Source organism: Andrographis paniculata, unplaced genomic scaffold (genome assembly GCF_009805555.1).
Source record: "Andrographis paniculata isolate CXL003 unplaced genomic scaffold, ASM980555v1 Contig10END, whole genome shotgun sequence".
NCBI lineage: Eukaryota > Viridiplantae > Streptophyta > Magnoliopsida > Lamiales > Acanthaceae > Andrographis > Andrographis paniculata.
The window spans coordinates 1,897,711-1,921,870 of NW_026137380.1; the positions used below are offsets into that span (position 1 = coordinate 1,897,711).

The window sequence follows — 24,160 nt, forward strand, 5'->3', positions numbered from 1 at the left end:
TGAGTAGAACCTGCTTTATTTGGACCAAATACCAATTCTTGTAATTACAACATTCCCAATAGTAATAATTACCTTAAAAAGGAGATAAAGTTTCGATCTTTCCCTGTCCCTTAAAAAAAAGGGCACACAAGTGGGGTAAACATTTCACATGTTTATATTAATTAATTATTACACATATCTATAAGATAGCAGTAAAAAATAAGAGGTGAGGTAATTTATTCTTCATCTTTACAGTCTTCATACAACAAACCCATCCAATTATTGTAGCCAAACATGCTGTCCAAATTTCACAGGCAATCTTATTTGCTTCAACGGGCATAGATGACAGAATGGGGGATTGATTTTAATGCCAGCCTGTAAGAAATGGTAATGGATGTGATAACAAGTTCAAAATAGTTCCAAGAAAGTGGGCATAGATGAAAAGAATCGACAACATAGGATCACTTACTGTAAGGGAATCCATACAAAAATGGTGTCTCTGTGGGCTGTCCGTGTTGTTGCTCAGTACCTTTTGCTGTATCAATGCCTCTTGAATGATCTCCCGCCGCTTTGTCTGATTCCCGTGCCCACGAGGCCGGCTGACAACATCGATCGGGAATCAGGCCGCCACTTGAATTCTTTGAGCCCAGAAAATACTTGTGCTAGCTCCGGAGTTATTTCGCTGTCCCTTACCTTATTGCACGAAACTACTTTGAGCCTTTCGAGTTCGTCCCAGGAAAGGATTACGGATTCTAATCCTTGTGCTGTCAGCAACGAACATCCTTCCAGTGAGAGAAACCTCATGCCCCTACAAACAAATTACTATCCGTGACTTTCCGAATCTCCTCAACATGTTATGACAACAATTGAGGTATCATATGTAATACAAAAGATCCGAGTTTAATCGACTTTAAGATCCACCTAAATGTATGCAGCTTTATTACATGGTAATGTTAAATGTGACTGCAAGCTCTAAACATGGATATGCCCGAATTTGATTATGAACAAAAGCTCAAATCATAACAAATGAAAGACAAGACTTCCCATTTAAGAACTTAAATTCTAATCATAAATCTACCACAAAATGCAAGGACGAACAGTGCAGATTGAATTTTAAAGTGAATAAAAACACAAGGCATGAATCAATTAAAAACACAGTTCATCTCATTTCCTACCTACAAATAATTGCAGCAGCAAATATACCGTTATCCAGTCCCCAGCAGTCCTCAACAACCAGCCCTGTAATAGCCCGACAGACCAGAAACAACGATCTTACACCATGTTTAAACCGCAATTGACACCGTGACAAATGTAACTCCTCGAGCATCGGACAAGACCTTAAATGCTCATCCAACCCAGGATTATCATCAATATATTTACACAGCTTGATCCTCAAGATCTTCAAGTTTTTACAATAAGACAGAGCCGACAACCACCCACCCTCCATTCTATGGCTGCAAATTGTCAACTCTGCCAACATCTCACAACACATTCCAATCGCCTTAATTCCATCAAAACTTCCTTCACACCCCATTAACTCCAGCTTCAACAATCGCCTACACCCCTGTGCTAAAATCGTCATCCCAATATCCGAAACGATGGAGGCATAAACCCCACTCAATCTGCCAACCAATTTCAATATTTGCAAATTCTGAAACCTGTGAATCCCTCTCAATGCAAAATCACCACAATTGTGCAGCTCCATTTCCTGCAACATCTCACACTCTGTGGCCAAGAAGGTTAGCCCTTCCTCACCAACATTCATTAGAGATATTTTTCTCAAATTCTTACACCCCTCCGACAATATCCTCACCCCTCCATCGATCCTTTCAGAAGGTAAAATATCCAGTTTTCGAACAAAAGAACCATCGTTTTCCAGCACACTAGAATTCAGATAAACCCCAAACGACTCAGTAGACAACAAAATCCCAGAATTCCTCTCGAATCTGATACTCGCCGGCAAAATGTTAACATCAACCAAATTAGGGAAACGATACGCCAACCTCCCCGATTCCAAAAACTCCCAATCCAACAACCTAATCGATTCGATCAGCCTCCCGCACAGGGAGCACCATCTCTTGCACACCAACGAATTGGATAAAAGCTGTTTCCGTTCCGAAATTCTTTCGAAGACTTTAACCAACAATTCATCCGAGAGCAAAGCGGTGCAATCCGGCAGGGCGGATAACGGGCTAGGGTTCGATGGTGTCTCGGATTCGGGTTCCGATTCGGAACGAGGAGTTATCGACCCCGAGTTGGGAAACGAGAGAAGGCGCATTTTCCGAATAACATTCTTCAACGCCTCCTCATCGTATTCGCCGGAAAATGGTTCGCACCAACTCAGGCGGCGCTGCCTCGAAATCCTCCGATCACACCCGGGGCTTCTGTCCGACATTTCCGGGCAATTAGGGTTAGGGTTTTCGACGCCGCCACAAGCAGAGGGAACCAAGCATTAGAACGACGCCGTTTCGCGCCTTCCACAACAATCAATAATCAATAACTGCCACTGCGCATAGATTTTGCCCCTGCGTGGGTCAGCTTGACGAAGAAGAAGGAATCAATTGAACAGGACACTTGAGTTTGGTATTATCTTTATCCCTTTTGCCAAATTTTATTTAGAAATTTCTTTCGCTCATTAATTTCACAGAAATAAATAATCAACAGGTAAGCCCCACTCTCCCTATCGTATTATGCCACGTCATTGAATGATGACGCGTCGTTCATTCATTGGTTGTGTTCTTTTTCTGATTCTTAAATGTAGCAAGAAAATAAAAACACCACTTCTTCATCATCAAGAAATATATAAATTAATAAGCATGTATATATGGTTAAGGACACCTTTGGTAATAAATAATTCCAACAAGAAGAACAAAATAAACAAACAACTAGAAAAAAGATCAAATATAAAAATAAATTTTGAAAAATAAAAATAGAGTCAAATAGATAAAAAAAAGCCGAGTTAAAAGATGGATGTCATGTCACACTCACACGTACACGAATGCTTGTTTTGTCTCATTAACAAAAATAAGTCCAGACAAAATCATTGCAAATTAGTTCGTACCAATGCCTCCAATTGATTTTTGTCACCTAATGTAAGAGATTCCTTAATTTAAATAGAAATACTTGATATTTTGAAATTTTGTAAGGTTTTAAGAATATAATTTTTTTGAATATTTTTGATATAATATCTAAAAGATGTAATAGTTTATAAAAAAAAAAATAATATTGATTAATAATATCAAAATTTAAAAATATATACATGTAGAAAAAATCATATACTGAGGGACTAAAAATTTGTGAAAGTTTAAACTTGCAATTGAGCTTAATACCCCATGTTCAACCTCCAGACCACTAGGCTGTCCCTCATTTAAACCCATCGATTTATTTTTGTTATTATTAGAGTGAACTCTAGAAATAAGAAGTATGCTTTTAAAAAGGCTCAAACGAAATGAATTAGACTAGGGAAGGGAAAGGAAATGTTCATGGGCCGGGCCATCATTGTCTTGTTTGACAGCAGACCCATTATGAATGTGTTTGTTCGGTGGATTAGATTTTAAATTTATTATTTATTTCATTTTTTTTTAATATCAAATTAAACACCTATGGTTTATTTTTTATACTATAGTAAAAATTAATTTTACATTAAAAACATTACATCAACATCTATTTATAACACATCATACAACTATTCAAATTCAAAATTTTTATTATTCAAATTTCAACTTAAAATCCAAACTTCCAAACAAACACACCTATATTCTCCCTCCATCAAATTTATGAGTTACATATATATATATATTTACATATAAAATGTAGTTTTTTATTTTTAAAAAATCTTTGATAATATTTTTATTTATTTTTAATATTAAATTTCTTGTAAATATATCAAAATTGTTTACACATTCAATATATCTAAAACCTATATATTTTTTTAAAATACATATATATTTTTATAATACTTATTATTTATATCACAATCAACAAGTATAGTACTATATTCATTAAAATCTATATTCAATTCAAATGAACATATAATTTGTGGGTTAAAAATTTATTTTCTATTTTATAGAATTTATATATTATCTTTTTTAAAAAATAAAATAAAATATAGATATTCCAATTCCATCGTTTTTCCCCCTTATTTATTTATTATGTCCTACCATCGTACTATTGAATTTTCTACCCAAACAATGTGGCCATATATATTTAAGTAGTTATAAGTATCTCTTTTCCATTTTCATTGAAACTATTTCAATTTCTTTGCCCCACACGATATTATTAAAATCATATCATATCACACTACCTAGTGAATTAAGTATTTTTACTTTTTATATATATATTCACACATTGATAATGCTATTACTGTCCTTTTTTTTTTTTTTTTTTTAATTTTTTAAATGAATAAAATCTAAGGGAATATAAATATCCAAGACCTGCATGCCAACCCCATATTCCTATATTTATTGCCAAAATATCTACACTTTAATTTTTTTTTAATACTTTATTGATATTTTTTCCAAACAAACATGTGATTGTGCTACATATGGTCTATATTTAATTCATCTTAGTAAGATAGTTTTGAGTGTTGATAAGTACAACTAATTACCATTTTTAATTTGAACTAAGTTTCAATAATAATGTGTGTATTATTCACTATTTTATTTTATATTACAAATATAATACTCTCATCATTCAAATATCAAATACATATATATAGTTCATTAAAAAATTTATTGTCTTATCACATGAGATTAAAATTTTGATTAATAAACTAATACACATCATTCTAGCCCAGACAAATCCCACCTACCTACTGGCCATCCTGATCCAAAATATAATTTGTTTTATGTTGTGGAAGAATTAATTTAGATTGTTTTCATAATTATAAAAACTTAAAATAATAATATATAGAAAATATTTAAACAGTCAATAATTGAACATATATATATATATATTTACAAATAAAAAAAAATAAAAAAATTGTGACTCTTGCTGATGATTTGATGAAAAAGGCGTTTCAACATAATGCATTATGGTTCAAAAGTATTTATTAGTGTGGGCAACTTCCTGACCATAATTTGGGGTCTAATAAATGAATTACTAATTTATGGCTAGATATTATAATTGATTTCAATAAAAAAATGTATGTTAATTAATTCATATGTTTTGGAAAATATGATTTATAGTAACAATTTACATAATATATATATGTCTATTAATTAATTGAAGTCATATAAGTATTTTATGTACTATATAAGACTAATTAGTAAACTGTGTTTTGACAAAGATTTCTGGATTTTTGTAATTTTAATGTAATAATTTATAAGAAAAAAATATATTTAATAAAATATCTTTTAAAAAACTACTATAGATGAATAATGGCAGATTTTTCAAAAGTATATATGCAAAGAGAATCTGAATCATTTTCATATATATATATATATACTACAAGAAAATATAATTTTTGTAACGAGATTTTTTCGTCTTTAAATTCATTTTTTCCGTAATTAATGATATTAGAGACGGAATTAACGATGGAATTACGTTAGCTACGTGATTTTTAGGGACGGAATTCCGTTACAAATATATTATTTTTTTTTATAGTGATACTATATAAAATCTTTTTTCTATGTCCTATTCTAATTACAAAAATTATTATTACATCATTGACGTCACTCATGCATGTACATAAAGGGTTTTCTATTATTCATTAATTGATAAATATATAATTAAATCACTATTTTCTTACATAACGATCATGCATGTATCTCATCCGATCCAAAAAAAAAAAAAAAAAACTAATTAATATCTCAGGATCAGAATTAATTAATAACAAATGTTATACATTTAATTTAGTGTAAGAACCAAATTAGTAAATTACAAAATGTGACGACGGAGGAAGTGCACGACAATGTTCATTAAAGTTATTAATTGCGGCCACACACATACACATATAATACAGCCTGTAATCTGTATAATAATAATAATAATAATAATAATAATAATAATGATGATGAATCTTCTACAGTCAATTATTATAATATTTACTTTATTTTAATATTTTTTAAAATTATTTTTTTAAGAAAAAATTATCAGGTGAAAAATTATAGGAAATAATTTTCACGAAAGTAACTAGACAGTGTCAGAATTATTAATATTATAATTATTATGGTGAGCCATTGCACGTGTACTGAAATAAATTTACTCAAGACTCAAGACAGTCAGATATTAAATGCAATTGTCTGTTCGACCTAACTCGTACCGTCGGCGCCCTGTAATAATAATATTTCTATTTCTTCATTTTTTATTATTATTTTTTTAATAACAATTCATTTAATAGATTATGAAAATAATAATAATTTATTCATTAAATAGATCTGAATGAAATATTATTATTATAAAGCAAATTACCTTATTAAATAATTTGTTACGTACACGTACAATGGTACATCTATCTGGCTCCGCCTCCGGGGTCCCAGGACCTTTCAAGCTCCCTCAGTCCCTCCTATATATATGTGCGTAAACTCGCGCAATTTGAGTCAAAATTGAAAACCCTAATCCCCAAATCGACAACCATGGGGGTGCTGATATCTCCGACGAAGCTCCGATGCGATCTCCACTCATGGTCGCCGCCGGAAACTCCAACGACGACGCCGTTAGTCATCTCCGTTCTCGCCTCTCTAATCGAGCGAGCGGTGGCGAGAAACGAGAGGATCGCCAAGCGCCACCGCAAATGTCCGCCGGCGAAGGCGGCGGCTTCCATCTTCGACTGCAAGGAGACGCCGGACATGACGGTCCAGTCGTATCTGGAGCGAATATTCCGGTACACCCGAGCCGGACCGTCGGTCTATGTGGTTGCCTACGTGTACATCGACCGGTTCCGGCAGAACTTCCCGGAATTCCGAATCGCCGGCGGCAACGTCCACCGCCTCCTGATCACCACCATCATGGTCGCCTCCAAGTACGTCGAAGACCTGTAAGTCGGATCAATCAATTAATTTAATTCTGTCGGTGCAAATCCATTAATTATTAATCAAATTAAGCTTTCTGATTAACAACGACGACGATGTAAATATCAATTATGTACAAATGTGCAGTAATTACCCGAATTCCTACTTTGGTCGGGTGGGGGGGCTGTCGGCGAAGGACATGAACAGGCTGGAGATGGAGTTTCTGTTCTCGATCAAGTTCAGACTGCACGTGAATGTGAGCGTGTACGAGAGCTACTGCAGCCATTTGGAGAGGGAGGTGAGCTTCGGAGGAGGCTACCAAATCGAGAGGGCTTTGAGGTGTGCAGAAGAGATTAAGACAACATCTTCCTACAACCGCCGGATTTCGTCAACAACCGCACGCGCCGCCGCCGTTAATTACCATCGCAGTGGTGCTTCTCTTCTTCTGTAAATATAGTTTATATTGATATATATATATATGTGTGTGTGTAATTATTAATATTAATACAGTAAGATTTAATTGTACAGTGACTGGTGTTTGATAATAACAAAGGACCTCGAATTTCCTTGTTGTAAATTAGAGTGTTGAAATCGTGGAATTAATTAAAATGTTTATATATTAAGTATATCACCGAACAATTGAGCAATTTAATGAATTGTTGGGCTTAATTTAGACTTTTAGCATTCAATGTCTTCAATTTATATTTATTGGGCTTATAAATAAGAATTTCACTATATTTGCGACTGATAAATAAAATTGAGTTTAGCCACTTTATTTTAGAAGATTAAAAAAAAAAAAAAAAAAAAATGATTGGACCTAACTCAATTTAAGTTGAGATTACTCTAGAGAATGTATTAACTATGTAATAAAATTGAATAGAAAGGTGCATACAAGAAATATTCGACACTGTTGTTGAACCAAAATGATTTATTAGTTTTTCTCCCGGTGTTTAATAGATATCATAAATATTCAACAAAAAAAATACTTAAATTAACAACTTTAATTAAGACAAAATTGTAATGTAATGGACCATATTGGTTGCAATTTTTTTGAAGCATCTTTGGGAATATTCAATATTTCTTGAAGAAGAACGATCCACGGACTAGAATAGCTTGTAAGGAAGGCCCAAAGAGGTGTGTTCTAATTTTTTGGACTTTGATTTTATTTTGAGATTTTTATTTGATATGAAAATAATGTATTTTTTTTTTATATACAAGATTATAATAATTATATAATAAAAAAATTAAAAAAGGCAAAACCTCTGTAACTTACCTTAAAAAAAAGTTTGACCGCATTATTTTCACCCTTGTCCCTTTATTGACTTTCCTCAGCAAAAATTCACCAAATAATGAATAATGGGTTAACCATATAAAAAAAAAATTAACGGTACATTTTCATTATTATTATATAAATGTCACTAATTTATTACACTTAAATTAACCGCATTTTCACAATGGCAAAAACTTGTAATTAATAATTAATACTCATTCCGTCCCAATACAATAGTCTTGTTTACCATTTTTGTTCGTCCTAAAACAATAGTCTTATTTTCATAATTTACCATATCACCACCTATACTTTTTTATTTTTATTACACAATTGCCACTACTTTTTACACTAATACACTCACAAGGGCAAAAAAAGTATTTTATCTATACTTTTTACCAACTACCAATATAATATCAATATTTCTTAAATCCCGTATTCAACCCAGACGATATTTATGGGACGGAGGGAGTATACCGTTGAAAAATTTTCAATCTCGTGCCACAAAATTATTTTCTAATTGATTTGGGATGGATGAAGCATTATTGTTCATAGTTGTTTAAAATATATAGGGTTTGCTTGTCCAAACTTTCCTTTCTATACGATTCACATTTATATATATTTTACACGCCCACAAAGTCTAACCTTAAACATAAAATATTATTTTTTATATTATCGATACGATTATTTGAATTTCACATAAAAAATTCTTCAAATCAAAATATTAAACAAAGCCGTAGTGTGTGTGTTTTGTATTTTTAATTTGTTGTGTTTTTCTTTTTTGTTGGGGTGGAAATCCAAGTTTCACATTGAAAGTTGTTAAGAAAATAAGTTCTAAATAAACTCCACTAGTATGAGATATTTTGAAGTAAGTGCAAAAACAAATCCGTACAAACTCAGTGCAAAGCAGATAATATTGTACTAATGTTGAGCTGACCAGTCTTAAATCATAAATTTTATGTAAATATATATATATTATAGTATTTTTATGTAATATTAATATAAAAAAATGTCAAAAATACATCAAAACAGCTTCCTATAATATTTTGAAATTAACCCTAAAATATTGGGAAAAAACCTTTTGACATGCAACAATATAAGTATATGATATCACAGAAGCGTATTTGCAGGAAATACTTTTTTTTTTTTGGGTATTTGTATAATTTGCAGCAAATCTTGAGGAATCAGGACTAGGCTGTAACTGGATAATGACACCCACGTGACAGAATTAGTAGTAATTACTACATTACAGGCTGAGGCTAATATAATTATCTTGAACATGTTACTTTATATTGTCCATTCTGCTAAATTACTCACACGTAATCAGACAGGATCTTCGCAACTCATTTTCTCAAGATTTGCCAATTAATATTATACAATTAATGAGCACGCTATTACATTAATCAATTAATTAAAATAATAAAAGCAATTCTTCGACTATTAATTTAATTTATTTAACTAGGACATGCAATGCGATTATGCAATTATTTCATACACACATATATATATATTTAAGTTATTAATAATAATATATAAAATAAAAATAAAAATGAAAACGAATATGCAGAATGAGCGCCTGGTATCAAGGGAATGGGGGGCGAGGGGTCACATGGGGGCAAATTATTCAAATGTGTAACCGTCAGTCACGTGTCAAATCAACGGCTAACGGTCAGTATTCACCTGCATTAACGGCGGGTTTTCTTACGGGAGTCTCTGTCAGTTACTGTGCCGTTGAACTATTGCTATTTTTGTCGGTCCATTAACTGCACGCACTCAAATTTCGGATATGGGAATGGCTGCGCCTGCGCCTGAACATCAATCCTAGACAAAGGCTAATGTAATGTAATGAAATGAAATTCATTGAATTTCATGTAAATTTATGTCGAATTTGGTCTCCATGCACATACAGTTGTGATTTTCGAATGCAGTAAATGTCAGCCGAAGAAGCTATTATGGCAAGCTATATGTGACAAATTAAACCGAGATGGTATTGACAGAATTCGAAACATTGACCTTACGCTATTATTAATAGTTACATTTCAATAATGGTACACTAACTAAAATTAAATGAAATTTATTACCGTTCGAGCATATGCTAAGAGTCTTGTAGAATTGTTGGTTTGTGTTCACTTAGGTTTGATTGTGTATTATAATTTTGAATTTGAATTTGAATTTGATTTAAATAAAAATTTAAATGCACTATTTTTTTTTTTAAATTTAGTTTTATTAAAAATTATAAAATTTTATGTAAAAAAACATTTAGGGTGTGTTCGTTTGTAAGCTTTTGCAAAAATCTTACTATTCATCTAATTTTTTTCCCGTAAAAAATATCAAATCAAACACCTATTTTTCATTTTTTATATTATAGTAAAAATCAATTTTACATTCAAAACATCACATCAACACCTATTTATATCACATCATACAACTATTCAAATTCAAAAATTTTACTATTCAAATCCCAACTCAAAATCCAAACCCCGAACAAACGCACCCTTACTATATGGTTGACTATGCCTTTAATTTACTAAACAAAGTAACAAACACATATATAATACTCCTTCGGCCAACTCCATATTATTCATATACTTTTGATGTGGAGTTTAAGAAGTATTGTACTTAAACAATAGCTTATGAATATTTTTCTGTATATATATATATATATATTTATTTATATATATCAATTTAATATAATCATATTGATATAAATAAATATAAATTTAAAACTATTTATTTGTAAAATATAGTTAAATTTATTTAGAGAGAGAGAGAAAAAAATATATATAATATTTAGACAGATTAAAATAACAAAAAATATACTTTCTCCGGTAATCTTTTCATTTGACTTTTACACGTGGATTAAGTAAAATTAGTATTTTATAAATATGTAGTGTTAAAAGTAATGTAATGTTTATTTTATCCTTAAAAAGTAATGTGAACAAATAAAAAATAGGGATGTTTTGGTATTTAGTTGAAAGTTAGAAAAATAAATAAGAGGTTTTGATTTGGAAGACTAAATTGAAAAGTTTAGTAGTGGACGAAGGGAATATATATTTAGAGGGGATTAATAAAATATACACTCCTTATGTTCTAATTCAAATCACATTTTTTACTATTTTTTTTTTCAATTTCAAAGTATTCATTTTATATTTTAAAAAAAATAATTATACACTAATTTTAAAATATTCTTAATTTTAATTTAAATTACATATATAATTACTTTATATGTAAAGTTCAAAGATAAAAATGTCAAAAAGTTCTTACACACCTACGCTAACTAATAAAATAGTATTATTTTTTAATTTACTTAAAAAAAAAAAAAAAAAAAAAAACTCAAATAACCCCATTGATTTAGACTAAGGGAGCAATAAATTTCATTTAATATTGAATTATAATTTGTATTTGAATTTTTCGAGACACAAGAATGGAAGGTAAGATAGATTATCATTATTCTTACTATATATATATAAAAAATAATACTAATCAAATGAAAAAGTAGAGGGGAACGCTAACGTAACATGCGGTGCATTTAGTCAAATAGGCAAAGAATATTAATGTGTGTGTGTGTTCTTTGTTAGCCCCCACATGGAAACAGAGGGCCATCTAATTATCAAATCATATCATCTGTGAGTTTGGTGGGCCACCATGCATGTAATAACATGGCATGGCATGCATGTTCTTCTTCTTCCTTTTTATTCTCTCTCTTTCTCGCTCTATAAATAGCTGTCGATCATATTCTCACACATATAACATTCTCAGCCCAATAGATAGATAGATTCATCAATATAATGGTTGCTGCAGCTTTATCATTCCTCTCCTCCAACTATAATAAAAATGTCCTAAAACTTAATTACCTATTTCTGCTGTCCCTAATTATTGCATCCACCTGCCACTCCTTCAGCCCTAAACTCCTCAATTTCTCCAAACTTCAGTATTCCGGCGGCGGCGGCGGCTGGACGCCAGCCAGGGCCAGCTGGTATGGAAACCCTTCCGGTGCAGGCAGCGACGGTACTAATTTAATTTAATTTAATCAGTAATTAATAATGATGATGGAAGTTATTAATGATTATTTTATTAATTAATTAAGGTGGTGCCTGTGGATATAAGACCGCCGTCGATACGGCGCCGTTTTCGTCTTTGATTACGGCGGCGGCGTCCTCTCTTTATGACTCCGGCAACGCTTGTGGAACTTGTTATCAGGTATATTATTAATATGGTTTCGACTATTATTATTTAATTCATTCTTTAATGCTGTAATAAGTTTTTTCTCCACGTGCCAATATATATATAATTAATTAATTGAGGTTGTTTCAGGTGAAATGCACGAAGGCGGCGGTTTGCTCCGGCGCGGCGGTGACGGTTGTAATAACCGATGAATGCCCCGGCTGTGACTCACAGAACCTCCTCTTCGATCTCAGCGGCACTTCTTTCGGAACTATGGCCAATCGTGGAGAGGCCAATCAGCTCCGGAATGTCGGAATTGAGGATATCCAATATAGGAAGTAATAATAAATAACAATAATTAATCAATAACTATATATATATATATAAATATTCTTTAATTAATTAATTAATTAATTAATGATATATAATTGGAATTTGGATAGAGTGGCGTGCAACTTCGGCGGGACCACGGTGGCGTTCCGTGTGGACGAGGGGAGCAATCCAAACTACTTCGCCACCGCCATCGAGTACGAGGACGGCGACGGGCTGGAGGTGGCGGAGCTCCGGCGGGGCGGCGGCGGCGGGGAGTGGCTGAGAATGAGTCGATTATGGGGTGCTGTACACAAGGTGGATTTGCCGGGGAATTATCCGGCGCCGTTCTCGGTGAGGCTGACGAGTAAATCCGGGAAGGTAGTGGTGGCGGACCACGTCATCCCGGCCAATTATGTGCCCGGAAAGACTTACAGATCCATGGTCAATTTTTAATCAAGGCCTGCAATTATTCCAATATTAATTAATTAATTAATTAATACCTAAGCCAATCCATGGTGAAATAGGAGTAATATAATTATAAAAGGTCTGTCTCTGCCCGCTGTGTGCAGTTAGTTAGTTATTTTAGTTACTGTCTGTTGTGTTGGAATATGAGCCAATCCTTTTGTGATATTGTGCTCAATGTCTCTTTTGCTTTAATTTGCAATATTAATGCAAAGTAATATATTTATGTATGTTTATCATTTGGGTTTTCAAATTTTTATACGGGTTTGATTGGGTGCAATTTTTTTATATTTTATTTTTCAAAGCTGCGAAATTAAATGGTGGATAATATATGATATTGGAACATTATAAAATTGGAATAATATAATTGTGCTGGATTTTGAAAAATATATTGTAAATTTAAATGAACACTTACAATATGACAATAAAAGAATATTATTGAAATACTAGTTATATATTGAGAAGTAAAATATTATCATTGACACGAGACCTAATTAAATTATTTATGAATGGATTATTGATATTGAGCCTGCATATATAAGTGTTGTTGATTGAAGCACGAACGTGTTGAGCGTGATCGTTGACTTGAGTTTATTGAATCAAAATTAAATAACTAATTTACAGAAAAGTCAACGAGATGATGAAATTACATGTTTAAACTTCAAATTAAATAGGAGTGTCTTTTAATTAGACGGTAATGATATCACTTATTATTCCTTCAATAATTGATTTCAAACTTAACTGAAAGAAGTCTTCTTGCATTTTATATTTCGTGTAATCAGCAGATGTTGAAGCATGACAGTTTGGTTATGTTTCTTCCAAACAAAAATCAATTGACGTTGTTCCCAAAAATATTACTCAATAAATATTATTTAATAAAAATCAACAACTATATATATGCAAAATAAAACTGAACAATCCAAGCATACAACATATTATTTTTCTAATAAAAATATAGTATTATTTTTCGTCACAAAATATTATATCAAAATATTAATTAGATCAATAAAATAATACTACAAAACTAAAATTCAAACCCTAGCCTAAACAAAACAACCCCTAACAAATAAATAAATTACTAGTTATGCAATAATTGGAAATTAGTAGTTTTGAGTGAGGAAAAGAAGACGAAAAATAATAGGATGAGTATTTTTTGAGTTGGTAGGAAAGAAGTATTAATTATAAAACTCAAATAAGCTAAAGTTTACTATCTTGATTTCTTTTTATATTGGAATTTTATATGTTTATTAGGTAGTAAAATTAAATTAAATGTTGATTATAAGTGTGAGAAGAGAAAATGAAACAAGTAACCAAACAAAGAAGGGGTAATGCAGCTAGCTACATTGAAGGAGAGGCATAGATTTTTATAGGCAAAGTTGGCGAATTCAATATAGGATATATATAGAATATAGTTAGTACCTAATCAGTCATATTTAGAAAGTACAAGTCCACGTCCACACCGTGGATCAGATCGAGTAGCGGCGGCGTTTGGACATCATCGACAGATCGAAACATCCTCCACCGTACACGTGTCCTAACCTCGGACCCCCCAAATTCTCCCCACCTCTGATCCCCGTCCCATCAACAACACTCACTCCCACTAAAAACATGGACACATTCTTTACACCGTACAACTTCACACTACAAGAACCAACCCTACTCGTCTCTCTCTTCCAACACCACCATTTCTCGACCTTCCGTCCGTACATCCATGGCCGCCTGCACCGATGAAGACCAACAGAACCAACAGCCTAATTTCAAGCACTATTGCAGAGTCTGCAAAAAGGGTTTTATGTGCGGGAGAGCCCTCGGCGGCCACATGCGCGCCCACGGCATTGGCGACGATAACGGCAGCCTCAGCGACGACGACCCCGGCAGCGATTGGGAGGACAAGATCGGCGCCGGTGCCGCCTCCGCCTCTGCCGCCGGAACTAAGAGAATGTACCAATTGAGGACCAATCCTAACAGGCTCAAGAGCTGTCGGAATTGCGAGAATTGCGGAAAAGAATTCTTGTCTTGGAAATCGTTTCTTGAACACGGTAAATGTAGCTGGGGCGATGCCTCCGACTCCCTCATCTCCCCGCCAGATTCCGACGCCGAAGATGACGGCGCCGGCGGGAGGCGCGGTTGGTCAAAACGACGGAGATCCCTCCGGTCAAAAGTTGGATGCGTCAGCTCTAATTATTCAACAAGTGACGAAGATGATCTCCTCCTGGCAAGATGCTTAGTCCAATTGGCCAACACGCCCGTGTCGCCCCCCGTGTTGGATATGGAAGAGTCCAGCGCCTCCGCTAGCAGGGAGGAGGAGCGGCGGAACCCTAGCGGCGGATCGTACTTCAGGGCCGCCGCCGGGAAGGCGGCGTCGAAAGGGGTGTTCGAATGCAAGGCTTGTAATAAAGTTTTTAATTCGCACCAGGCGTTGGGAGGACATCGTGCGAGTCATAAGAAGGTTAAAGGATGCTACGCGGCCAAACAGGACCAATCGGATCAGGACAACGTTGCAATCAATTCCAGCGGCGGCGGCGGCGATTATAGCCGTCAGGACAATAATGCCGATCCCAACACTTCTTTCCGATTCGAGCAGGGCCCAGCTGCCCTGGTTGGCGCTGCCAGACGGAAATCGAAAGTCCACGAGTGCTCAATCTGCCACCGTGTCTTCACTTCGGGACAGGCCCTCGGCGGCCACAAGAGATGCCATTGGATCACCTCTAACGCCGCCCTGCCAGCGGAGAAGCCGGCGTCACTACCAAAATTCCTCTTACAAGACACCATTAATGCCGATTCTAGAATCATCCATCCGCCTCCAAAGGCGCCTGACATCTCCGGGAAACTTGATCTCAACATTCCGGCGTGGGCCGACATCATCGGAGTCCGCCGTGACCCGCACAATCCGTTGAGCTTTGAGGTTTCCACCGAGATGCATCTGCAGCCGTGGATCGGCAACAGCGCTGCCACCGCCACTGCCGCTGCTGCCTCAGCACAAAGGCATTCTCCGTCGCATTTACAATTGAAGAACAAAGACAACATTACCAATTATCACAGAAACCACAACGTTATAAATGAGATCAAATGTTGCCCCTCTAACGCCGACGCCGACGCCGGCGCCGGCGCCGCCGTTGAGGACGAAGCCGACAGCAAGCTGAAGCTGGCGAAATTGAGCGATTTAAATGACCTGAAGGAAATGGGTAGCAATGAAAATTCTTCTCAGTGGTTGCAAGTGGGAATAGGTTCACCGGCGACTTCTGAACCCGCCGCCGGTACCACCATTGCTGCCGTCACTGATTCCTGAAAGTTAATGTACAAACTTTTGTATTCATATACCATTACCATTTGAATTGTATAAAGGACATATATGTCCTTTTTATTTGTAATTGATAATTAATTGGTGCAAGACTGAATATATAGTGAGTAATAGGATTAATTAGTATAATTTCTTTTCTTTTCGTTAATCTATTATAAAGAAACTACATATGTTAAGATTCATTTTGTAATTAAAGATTTTGTATGTAATATATGAGTTGGTTTAAACTTCGGAATTCTTGTAAAATTCACACAAATAGTTATAATTAATAGTTTTTTTTTTTAGTACAAATACATGTACTCAATATATATATATAATTAAATAAAGGTCAAGTCATGAGAAGTCATTTGAAAGTGGTCAAAATGCAATGAAAAATTAGTCAACTTAAGCATTTTGGAATGTTTGACTATACTTTTATTTATTTATTTTTTACTTTCCAATATCATATTCAATATTTATATATAAAACATTACATTTAATTATTATTTTATTTAAAAGTAACAGAAATCAAAATATTCAAAACACAATAATAATAATAACTGGTCCTATGTATTTTGGCTGTGTTCTTTTTGTTTACTACAAAAAAAGCTATTTTTTGGGCTGGGTTAGGAATGGCTATGAAATTTAATTTCTTTAAGGCACGAGCCGAATCTCAGCAGCCCAAAAGTACAAAACCCCAAAATTTGGATTAAGTTAAAAGAAATGGGTTGTTTATAAATAAATAAAATTTACCATTCAATTTTCTTGTTCTTTTCATCTAATAAAATATTAGATTAAATCATTATTTTAAATCAAAATACTACAACTTTACAAAATAATAATAATTATAATAATAATCCTTTAAAAAAACATATCCATTTTATTATTATTATTATTAATGTAATAATTAAAGTAAACAACTAACTGTAAGCTGTAAGCAGAGGAAGGTGTCCAATAACAAGTGGACTGGTGGGCGATTTTGTCAACGTGGAGTCAACTGTTGCAATTAATGATGAATCCACCGATCCATAAATGACTTGACTTAGAGACCAAAAGTGTCTTCCTTCAATTTGACAGTTACAACTGCAAAGCCCGCTAAATGTTATCAGGCCCGTCTGGTCCCATTGACTTTTTAATAAACGTTGACTTTTACTTCCGTCCACACTTACTGGTTACTAAGCATTTTCACAGATAATAATAATTATAAACGTAAAATTTTTAATTAAATATTCTTATTGTTTAAAATTTATTTTTGATTCTAAATAAAAATTCAAATTACGCAAGTTTTATAAAAAAAAATATATATAAAATATTTTAATTAATTTTTTTGAATAAAATAAATAAATAAATAATGGTTCAATAGTTCATTTTTATAATTTTTGTAAAATCAGATAACAATTTGTTTCAAAAAAATCTATAAAATGAAGGATTAATATGATATTTATTTATTTTATTCAAAAATATTATTTAAAATATTTTATGTTTTTTATTTAAATAAAGCTTGCGTAATTTAGGTCTTTATTTAGAACCAAATATCATATTTGAACAAAGAGAGTGTTTCGTGCAAACTTTACATTAACACAGGTGGTTTCGCGCAATAAATAAAATATAAGATGTTTTGTACGTTTTTATTAAATCACAATGGGGTGTGTGAATGGAAATTCCCCTAAGTTATTTTGGCATATGAACTAATGGTGTCTTAAATTTCTGCAGCAAAGACTTTCCAAAAGACAAAAGACATATTTGAAAAAAGATCAAAATATGGAAACTCACTCCTTCCGTTACGGTGCAAAGGGAAATTAATGTGGAATCTTTTATTCCAGGAATGTGAGTGATATACTCTACCGGATAGGGTTGAAGATTGGTAATATGTGATTTGAAGATCATATTTTAGAGAGAAGAATATTGAGTGAAGTTCTCATCCATCTATCCATATCGATTCTCTTTAGTTTTGAATGAGTTTTTGACAGAAAAATTCGCCGGAGAGGTCGAAGGTGTTCGGAATTAATGGAGTTCCAACCGGAGGGAATGATCAAGTTCTGGAATTCTATGTTGTGTGGTCGTTGTTAGTACGAGGTTGTAGCAACGAGAACTTTAGGAGGTATTTTCCTGGGTTAGTCATGACTAGCATTAGAGTTGAATGAGTTGTGGTTGTTTGTGTCCTTAATCAGCACTGGTTAGTGGAATTCCTCCTGGATTGGTATCCCCGGATGTAGATTGGTTGATAATCGAACCGGGTCAACAAATACCTTGTCTTACTGTTGTTTTATGTTCTGCATTGTTTTTCGTTGTTGAAACGTAGTTATAACTGTGAACCGCCCACGCTTTGGGAGTTGGCCCTTTAAAATATTCGAACGAGTTTTGTTCGATAAATCACTTCCCCGACAGGATGTAATAATAAAAGATAATGAATTATGCAACAGTGGGCACACAATTAAGAACAGTAATCACACACACACTGTTTAGTTCAAGACTTAAAAATAATCCCATAACTCCCACAACAATAAAATTGTACCATGGCATCATCTTTTTGTACTATTAATTAATTATTCAATTTAAAGATTAATTCAACTAATTAATTAGGTGGTAGCATTAGTAATTAGCAGAGTGGGAATTAAGGGTCTACCTTTTGCCCCTAACAAAACGGCAATTATACCTTCTTATTGAAATTTTAAATAGCATTTTATACGTGGGATTTATAATTTCAAGAAATTAATTTCTTCATTTTTTTGTTCACTTTTCATTGTAATATTTTATAGTAAGATATTTCTAATAAGTACAATCAAAGTGCCATATTTTACTATGGTCCAATTGACTAATCTGTGGTTACAAATTACAGCAAATCCTATGCATATCTGATGGGTGGGTTGATTCATTGTTCTGGTAACCCCCTCCACAGTGAATTTCCAAGAATACCCCTGTAAAATTTAACACAATTGACCTAATTTTATTACTCTACACACCATCTGCTGCTGATTCTCTCTGCTTGTAATAAAATAAAAAATAAAAATAAATGGGGCTGGCTGAAAGTAAAAGAGAAGGGTGTTTATGGAAATACATAATTTCCTTTTTATATATAGAGGGTGGAAATAAATGCAAAGGTCGCATGTTACATGTTGGATGAACCAATGTGCTTTAATTAGTTTTTTTTCATTATTTATTGCTTTTTGCCGTTTTACAAAGGAAATACATACACATAATTTACTTCACAAATAATCCACAATTTAAATAAAAATTTTAATCAGTTGGCATTTACGGAGGTCCAGGGAGCGGGGCTCCTATGGGGGTGTGTTTAGGCGCGGGGAGCTGTGGTCCCTGGTGCTCTAAAGAATGGGAAGCAGATTCTGTTATATAAGTATATTGTGTGGGTGGAGGAATGCTTGTCACCTACTCCTTTTAGCTTCAGCACAGAGTGTGTAATGTATTTTTGTGGGAATCGAAAATGGTGAAGTGAAGTGAACCCAATTCTGCAAATTCACACAATTCTTATCGATCGATCGATCAGTCTTGTAAGAAAACTGATTTAATTGTAATGGAGGAGAGGCATAGATGCAAAGTGTGCTGCAGAAGCTTTGGAAGTGGCAGAGCTTTGGGAGGGCACATGAGATCTCACGTGCCGAAGATTTCTGCCTCGCCGGAGAAGTGGCCGGAATTCGAAGAAGATGAAGATGAAGATGAGTTTTTGTTGGATTCGCCGTCGTCATCGGAGGAAGAGGTGTTTTCCGGCGGGGGGAATTTGGTGCAGGACAGGGAGAGTGAGACGGAGTCTTCCAGGGGAAATTCCGGCCGCCGGAGATCTAAGCGGGTTAGGAAATCAAGAATTTCCGACTTCGCCGCCGGCGGAGAGAAGAAATTGAAAGAAGTGGGGGATGAGCAGTCGGCAATGGAGGGAGAGCCGGTGAGTTCGATTTCCGACACCACGCCGGAAGAACACGTGGCGCACTGTCTGATAATGCTGTCCAGAGACAAATGGACGCGTCGACGAGAAGACGATGGCGACGGCGATGGCGGCGGGGAAGTGATCGGAAAGATGAGTAAAGTTAAAGCGAAGTACAGATGCGAGACGTGCAAAAAGGTTTTCCGGTCGTACCAGGCGCTCGGCGGCCACCGGGCAAGTCACAACAAAGTCAAAGTCAACTCGCCGGAGAAGCTCTCCAGTTCATCTTCTCCGGCGCCGGCGGTGGAGAAGATACACCAGTGCCCCTTCTGCCACCGGATTTTCCCCTCCGGCCAGGCCCTCGGCGGCCACAAAAGATCACATTTCGCCGGCGGCGCAGTTCCCGCCGGATCAAACACTCCGAAAATCGGCGAAATCCTTGACATAGATCTGAACCTTCCGGCGCCGCCCGACGACGACGAGAACAGCCAGATTGACGTCTCCGCCGTGTCCGAGGCAGAATTCGTCCATTAAAGCAATTAATCGATGATTACAAAGCTTTTCTAACAGTGGACTGAGTGTCCGAAAGAGAGAGGTAGAGGTAAAATTAAATTAAAGTCAACTTTTTTCTTCAATACACAAATCATCGTCGTCATCTCCATGGATCTCATCCGCCATTAATTAAAGATTTAATTTTTCATCAATACTGGGAGAAGAACAGATCGAGCAGTTCAATTTGGGATTGAATTTGATTTGCTTCATTTTAATTAATCAAATAATTAATTGAATTACAATTAAGAATCACAGTAGTAACACTAAATAGTAATAATAATAATCCTGAACAGTTTTTTGCAGTTAGTTGTGATTATGGTACTAACATTGCTCATAGTTTCTACATGTTCCCAACTGTTTTCTGCAAACCCCTTTTCTTGAAGTAACAAATCAACACTAGTAAAAAAATTTTATTACAAAATCAATCAAAGTCTTTTGTATTCCTTTAATTAAACAATGTACAGAGCAACAGCAGAAGTAAGATGATGTGATTTTATTTATTATATTTTTTTTTTTTGTGGGTATTGAAATTTTTTAAAAAAATATATGTATGTATGTATGGCTAGAGTGGGGGTGAAGATTCGATTTGGTGGCACTTAGGTGTGAGATTTGGAGTAAATAAAATTGAATGCACATACCTAATTTCTTGACTAATTTGTTTGTTGTACTGACCAAAAAGCACAGGTGATTTGATTCCTGCAATTAAATCAGTTTGCCAAACTTGGAAAAATGGCAGTAGGATGTTCAGTACCAAACTGCAACAAATCCTTCCCCTCACATCCTGTTTATTTATTTATATCCATCTATTTATTTATTTTATTTCCAGGATAGTTAATTGGGTAATACTATTGCTCATGCAGCCCTACTGAGAGAAAAAAAAAAAAAAGGGGGGGGTCTATAAATTGATATATAATTATAATAAATAATAATAATTATTATTATTACATTGGCTGTCAGTGGCCAATTCCCAACCCACCATTTTTATTACATTGCACTAATTTTTATACAAACACATAGTATTATATGCATATAATTCTTCTTACTTGTTAGTAAACAATATCAAACCAGATTCTGTGTACTTGTTTTTTTTTGTCCAATGGAATAGCAGCTTTAATTTTGCCTGTGCTACTTTTTGTTTTCTGGGTTTCTTACATTATACACATATATGTATGTGTGTAATGAAAAGGTTTTCTTGATTTTAAGTTGACACAGCTTAATTAATTCATAATACAGTGAGGATTTAAAAAAATAAATAAATCAATATGTGCATGCCGAGGGCAGACTTATTGGACCCTGGAGAGGGCAATTGGCTTAGCTAGCTAGCCCAATTTAATTATATATATATATATATATATAGCAATTACAATTAACAAACTTCTGAAGACAATCGTGCTGCCTATTATCAAATAGGGCTCTATATATATATTTATGAAATAATGTTCGAATAGTTAAAGTTTATTCTTACTTTAATTTATTACAACCACCACAAGAACACTAACTTTATAATGCATTGATTTGTAATCTTGGTTTAGTATTTAGTTAGTAGCCCTAACCCCCAAATAATATATTTATATTTTCTAGGCCAAATCAGGTAGCCCCAATTCGTTTCATGCCCAATTTATAATTCATTACACCAAATAAATAAATAATATTTTACATTTTTTGTATTCAATTCCCCAAAATTCCCAAATGGAATTATTTGTTGTGTATCTTTTACATCATACTATATAATATAATGAAAAGTGTGGCTAAAGCAGACACAGTTCATTTTAGTTAGCAACTTGGGGAATATACTGCTTCTCTTTTTCCACCAATTTTTATTACCAAGAAAGTGGTTCGATCAATGGCTATTTGTCTGAATTGAATTAATTAAAATTTCAAATGACTAATATAACATGGTAGTCAAAGCTAGGAATTTTTTCTCTGAATTCATCGTCAAGTACTCTCCATTATTCTGTTCTCAATTTTCCTACACTGTTCCTTTGCTATGTTGTGTTATTTGATCTTGATACCATGACAAGTCAACCTTAGCTTGTGTGGTTTCTAGAAAAGTCAATGCTGTTGGGGCATGGAATTTTCAAGAACTTGCCACATTCGTTGACCCTTTTTACCAACGGATTAATTTTTATCTTCTATTGTTGATCCCCAATAACCCTAGCTATTTTGTGCATCGATTTTTTTCTTTTTTTTTTTTTTTTTTTCCTTGTCTAAGTGGGTATGGTGAAGTTTCCTACAAAATGATAGTACTAATGACTTGGACATGAAAGGATATCACGTGTAGTAGTTTTCTTGTGGACTGTTTGAAGTTCAAAAAAACACACACACAAATTAAGACAAAAACCCTAAAATAAAAAAGTTTGCTTGATCATATATATTGACTTCAATCTCCCGAAGAAGAATGGGTCAAAACTTAATTAACCATTAATAAATAATAATCTCACTCCATGTCTTAATGCGATCTTCACACACACCGTACCCCTTTCTTGTTCTTTATTCTCTTTATTAGTTTATGTTGGAAATTAAAGATTTTAATTAGAAAATTATATATAATCAAATTCACTTCTTGCATGACTATCACCACAAGGAAATTATGGCATCACGCATCATGATTATTGAAAATGTTCGAAAATAAGTGTTTGTATTCAAAAGGGTTGTAAAAAATTTATAATTTGTTAAAAATGTAGGTGATATATTGGAAAACAAGCAAACAGCCATTTTGTAGCTATACATTAATTTGGATCGATCCGGCGCACTATTATTTTATTTTATTTTATTTTTGTTGTTGTATCCAAATTTTGTCGAGCTTAAATATGATTTGCGTGGCTGATTGTTACTTGACACATATCAAGATATGTTTGATTCTTTTCAGATTTATTTGTTCTTTGCGGTATTCCCAATTATTCGGTAAATATCGCATCGGTAATTAATTTGAAACAATATATCACATTGAAGATAATTGACTTAATTATTGAATGATCAATTTATTTGGCCAATATATATATATGTCGCATATTGTATTTAAAACATCTTTTGATTAGTGTAATATTTGCGGCTTCTACCTGGAGATTTTGGTCGTATTTATCTCAAATCGCATAAATCATATCTCTAGCTTTAATCTTCCCCATTGTTTTGGATTAAAGATTTGTTTATTATTGGCTATCAATTTCACAACAAATTGTCTTTGTCTTAATCATTTCAATTAATACCTTGTTTAGTACATGCTATTGTTTAATACTGTATGTTTCTTTATACTTCATCAAATTATGAACTACACATAAAACACACAGACATGTCTGAGTGCATGTAGATTAGTCATT

The 24,160-nt window shown here is 33.9% G+C and overlaps 4 protein-coding genes across 5 annotated transcripts; 3 read left to right on the forward strand and 1 right to left on the reverse strand.

Annotated features, from left to right (window-relative positions):
• Positions 1-2,583, reverse strand: LOC127246398 (F-box protein At5g51370-like). Of its 2 annotated transcripts, XM_051267738.1 has the most exons (3): positions 1,155-2,583; positions 449-787; positions 1-354 (listed from the first exon to the last, which is right to left on the reverse strand). In XM_051267738.1, exons 1-2 carry the CDS (start codon positions 2,372-2,374, stop codon positions 520-522), a joined length of 1,488 nt encoding a protein of 495 aa, XP_051123695.1. In that variant the 5' UTR covers positions 2,375-2,583; the 3' UTR covers positions 1-354; positions 449-519. The 2 variants fall into 2 exon arrangements, with proteins under 2 accessions (XP_051123695.1, XP_051123702.1); XM_051267745.1 differs by lacking the exon at positions 1-354 and having other exon boundaries at positions 649-787; positions 1,183-2,583.
• A 3,922-nt stretch (positions 2,584-6,505) lies between these two features.
• On the forward strand, positions 6,506-7,576 carry LOC127245180 (cyclin-U2-1-like). Its single transcript, XM_051265932.1, has 2 exons — positions 6,506-6,955; positions 7,077-7,576. Exons 1-2 carry the CDS (start codon positions 6,555-6,557, stop codon positions 7,378-7,380), a joined length of 705 nt encoding a protein of 234 aa, XP_051121889.1. The 5' UTR covers positions 6,506-6,554; the 3' UTR covers positions 7,381-7,576.
• Positions 7,577-11,948: 4,372 nt separating this feature from the next.
• LOC127245277 (expansin-B15-like) lies at positions 11,949-13,363 on the forward strand. Its single transcript, XM_051266062.1, has 4 exons — positions 11,949-12,204; positions 12,284-12,396; positions 12,511-12,698; positions 12,804-13,363. Exons 1-4 carry the CDS (start codon positions 11,985-11,987, stop codon positions 13,123-13,125), a joined length of 843 nt encoding a protein of 280 aa, XP_051122019.1. The 5' UTR covers positions 11,949-11,984; the 3' UTR covers positions 13,126-13,363.
• Positions 13,364-14,845: 1,482 nt separating this feature from the next.
• On the forward strand, positions 14,846-21,703 carry LOC127246846 (uncharacterized). The gene is made up of 4 exons (XM_051268452.1): positions 14,846-16,090; positions 16,148-16,408; positions 18,385-18,515; positions 19,871-21,703. Exons 1-4 carry the CDS (start codon positions 14,846-14,848, stop codon positions 20,823-20,825), a joined length of 2,592 nt encoding a protein of 863 aa, XP_051124409.1. The 3' UTR covers positions 20,826-21,703.
• Positions 21,704-24,160: the final 2,457 nt, after the last annotated feature.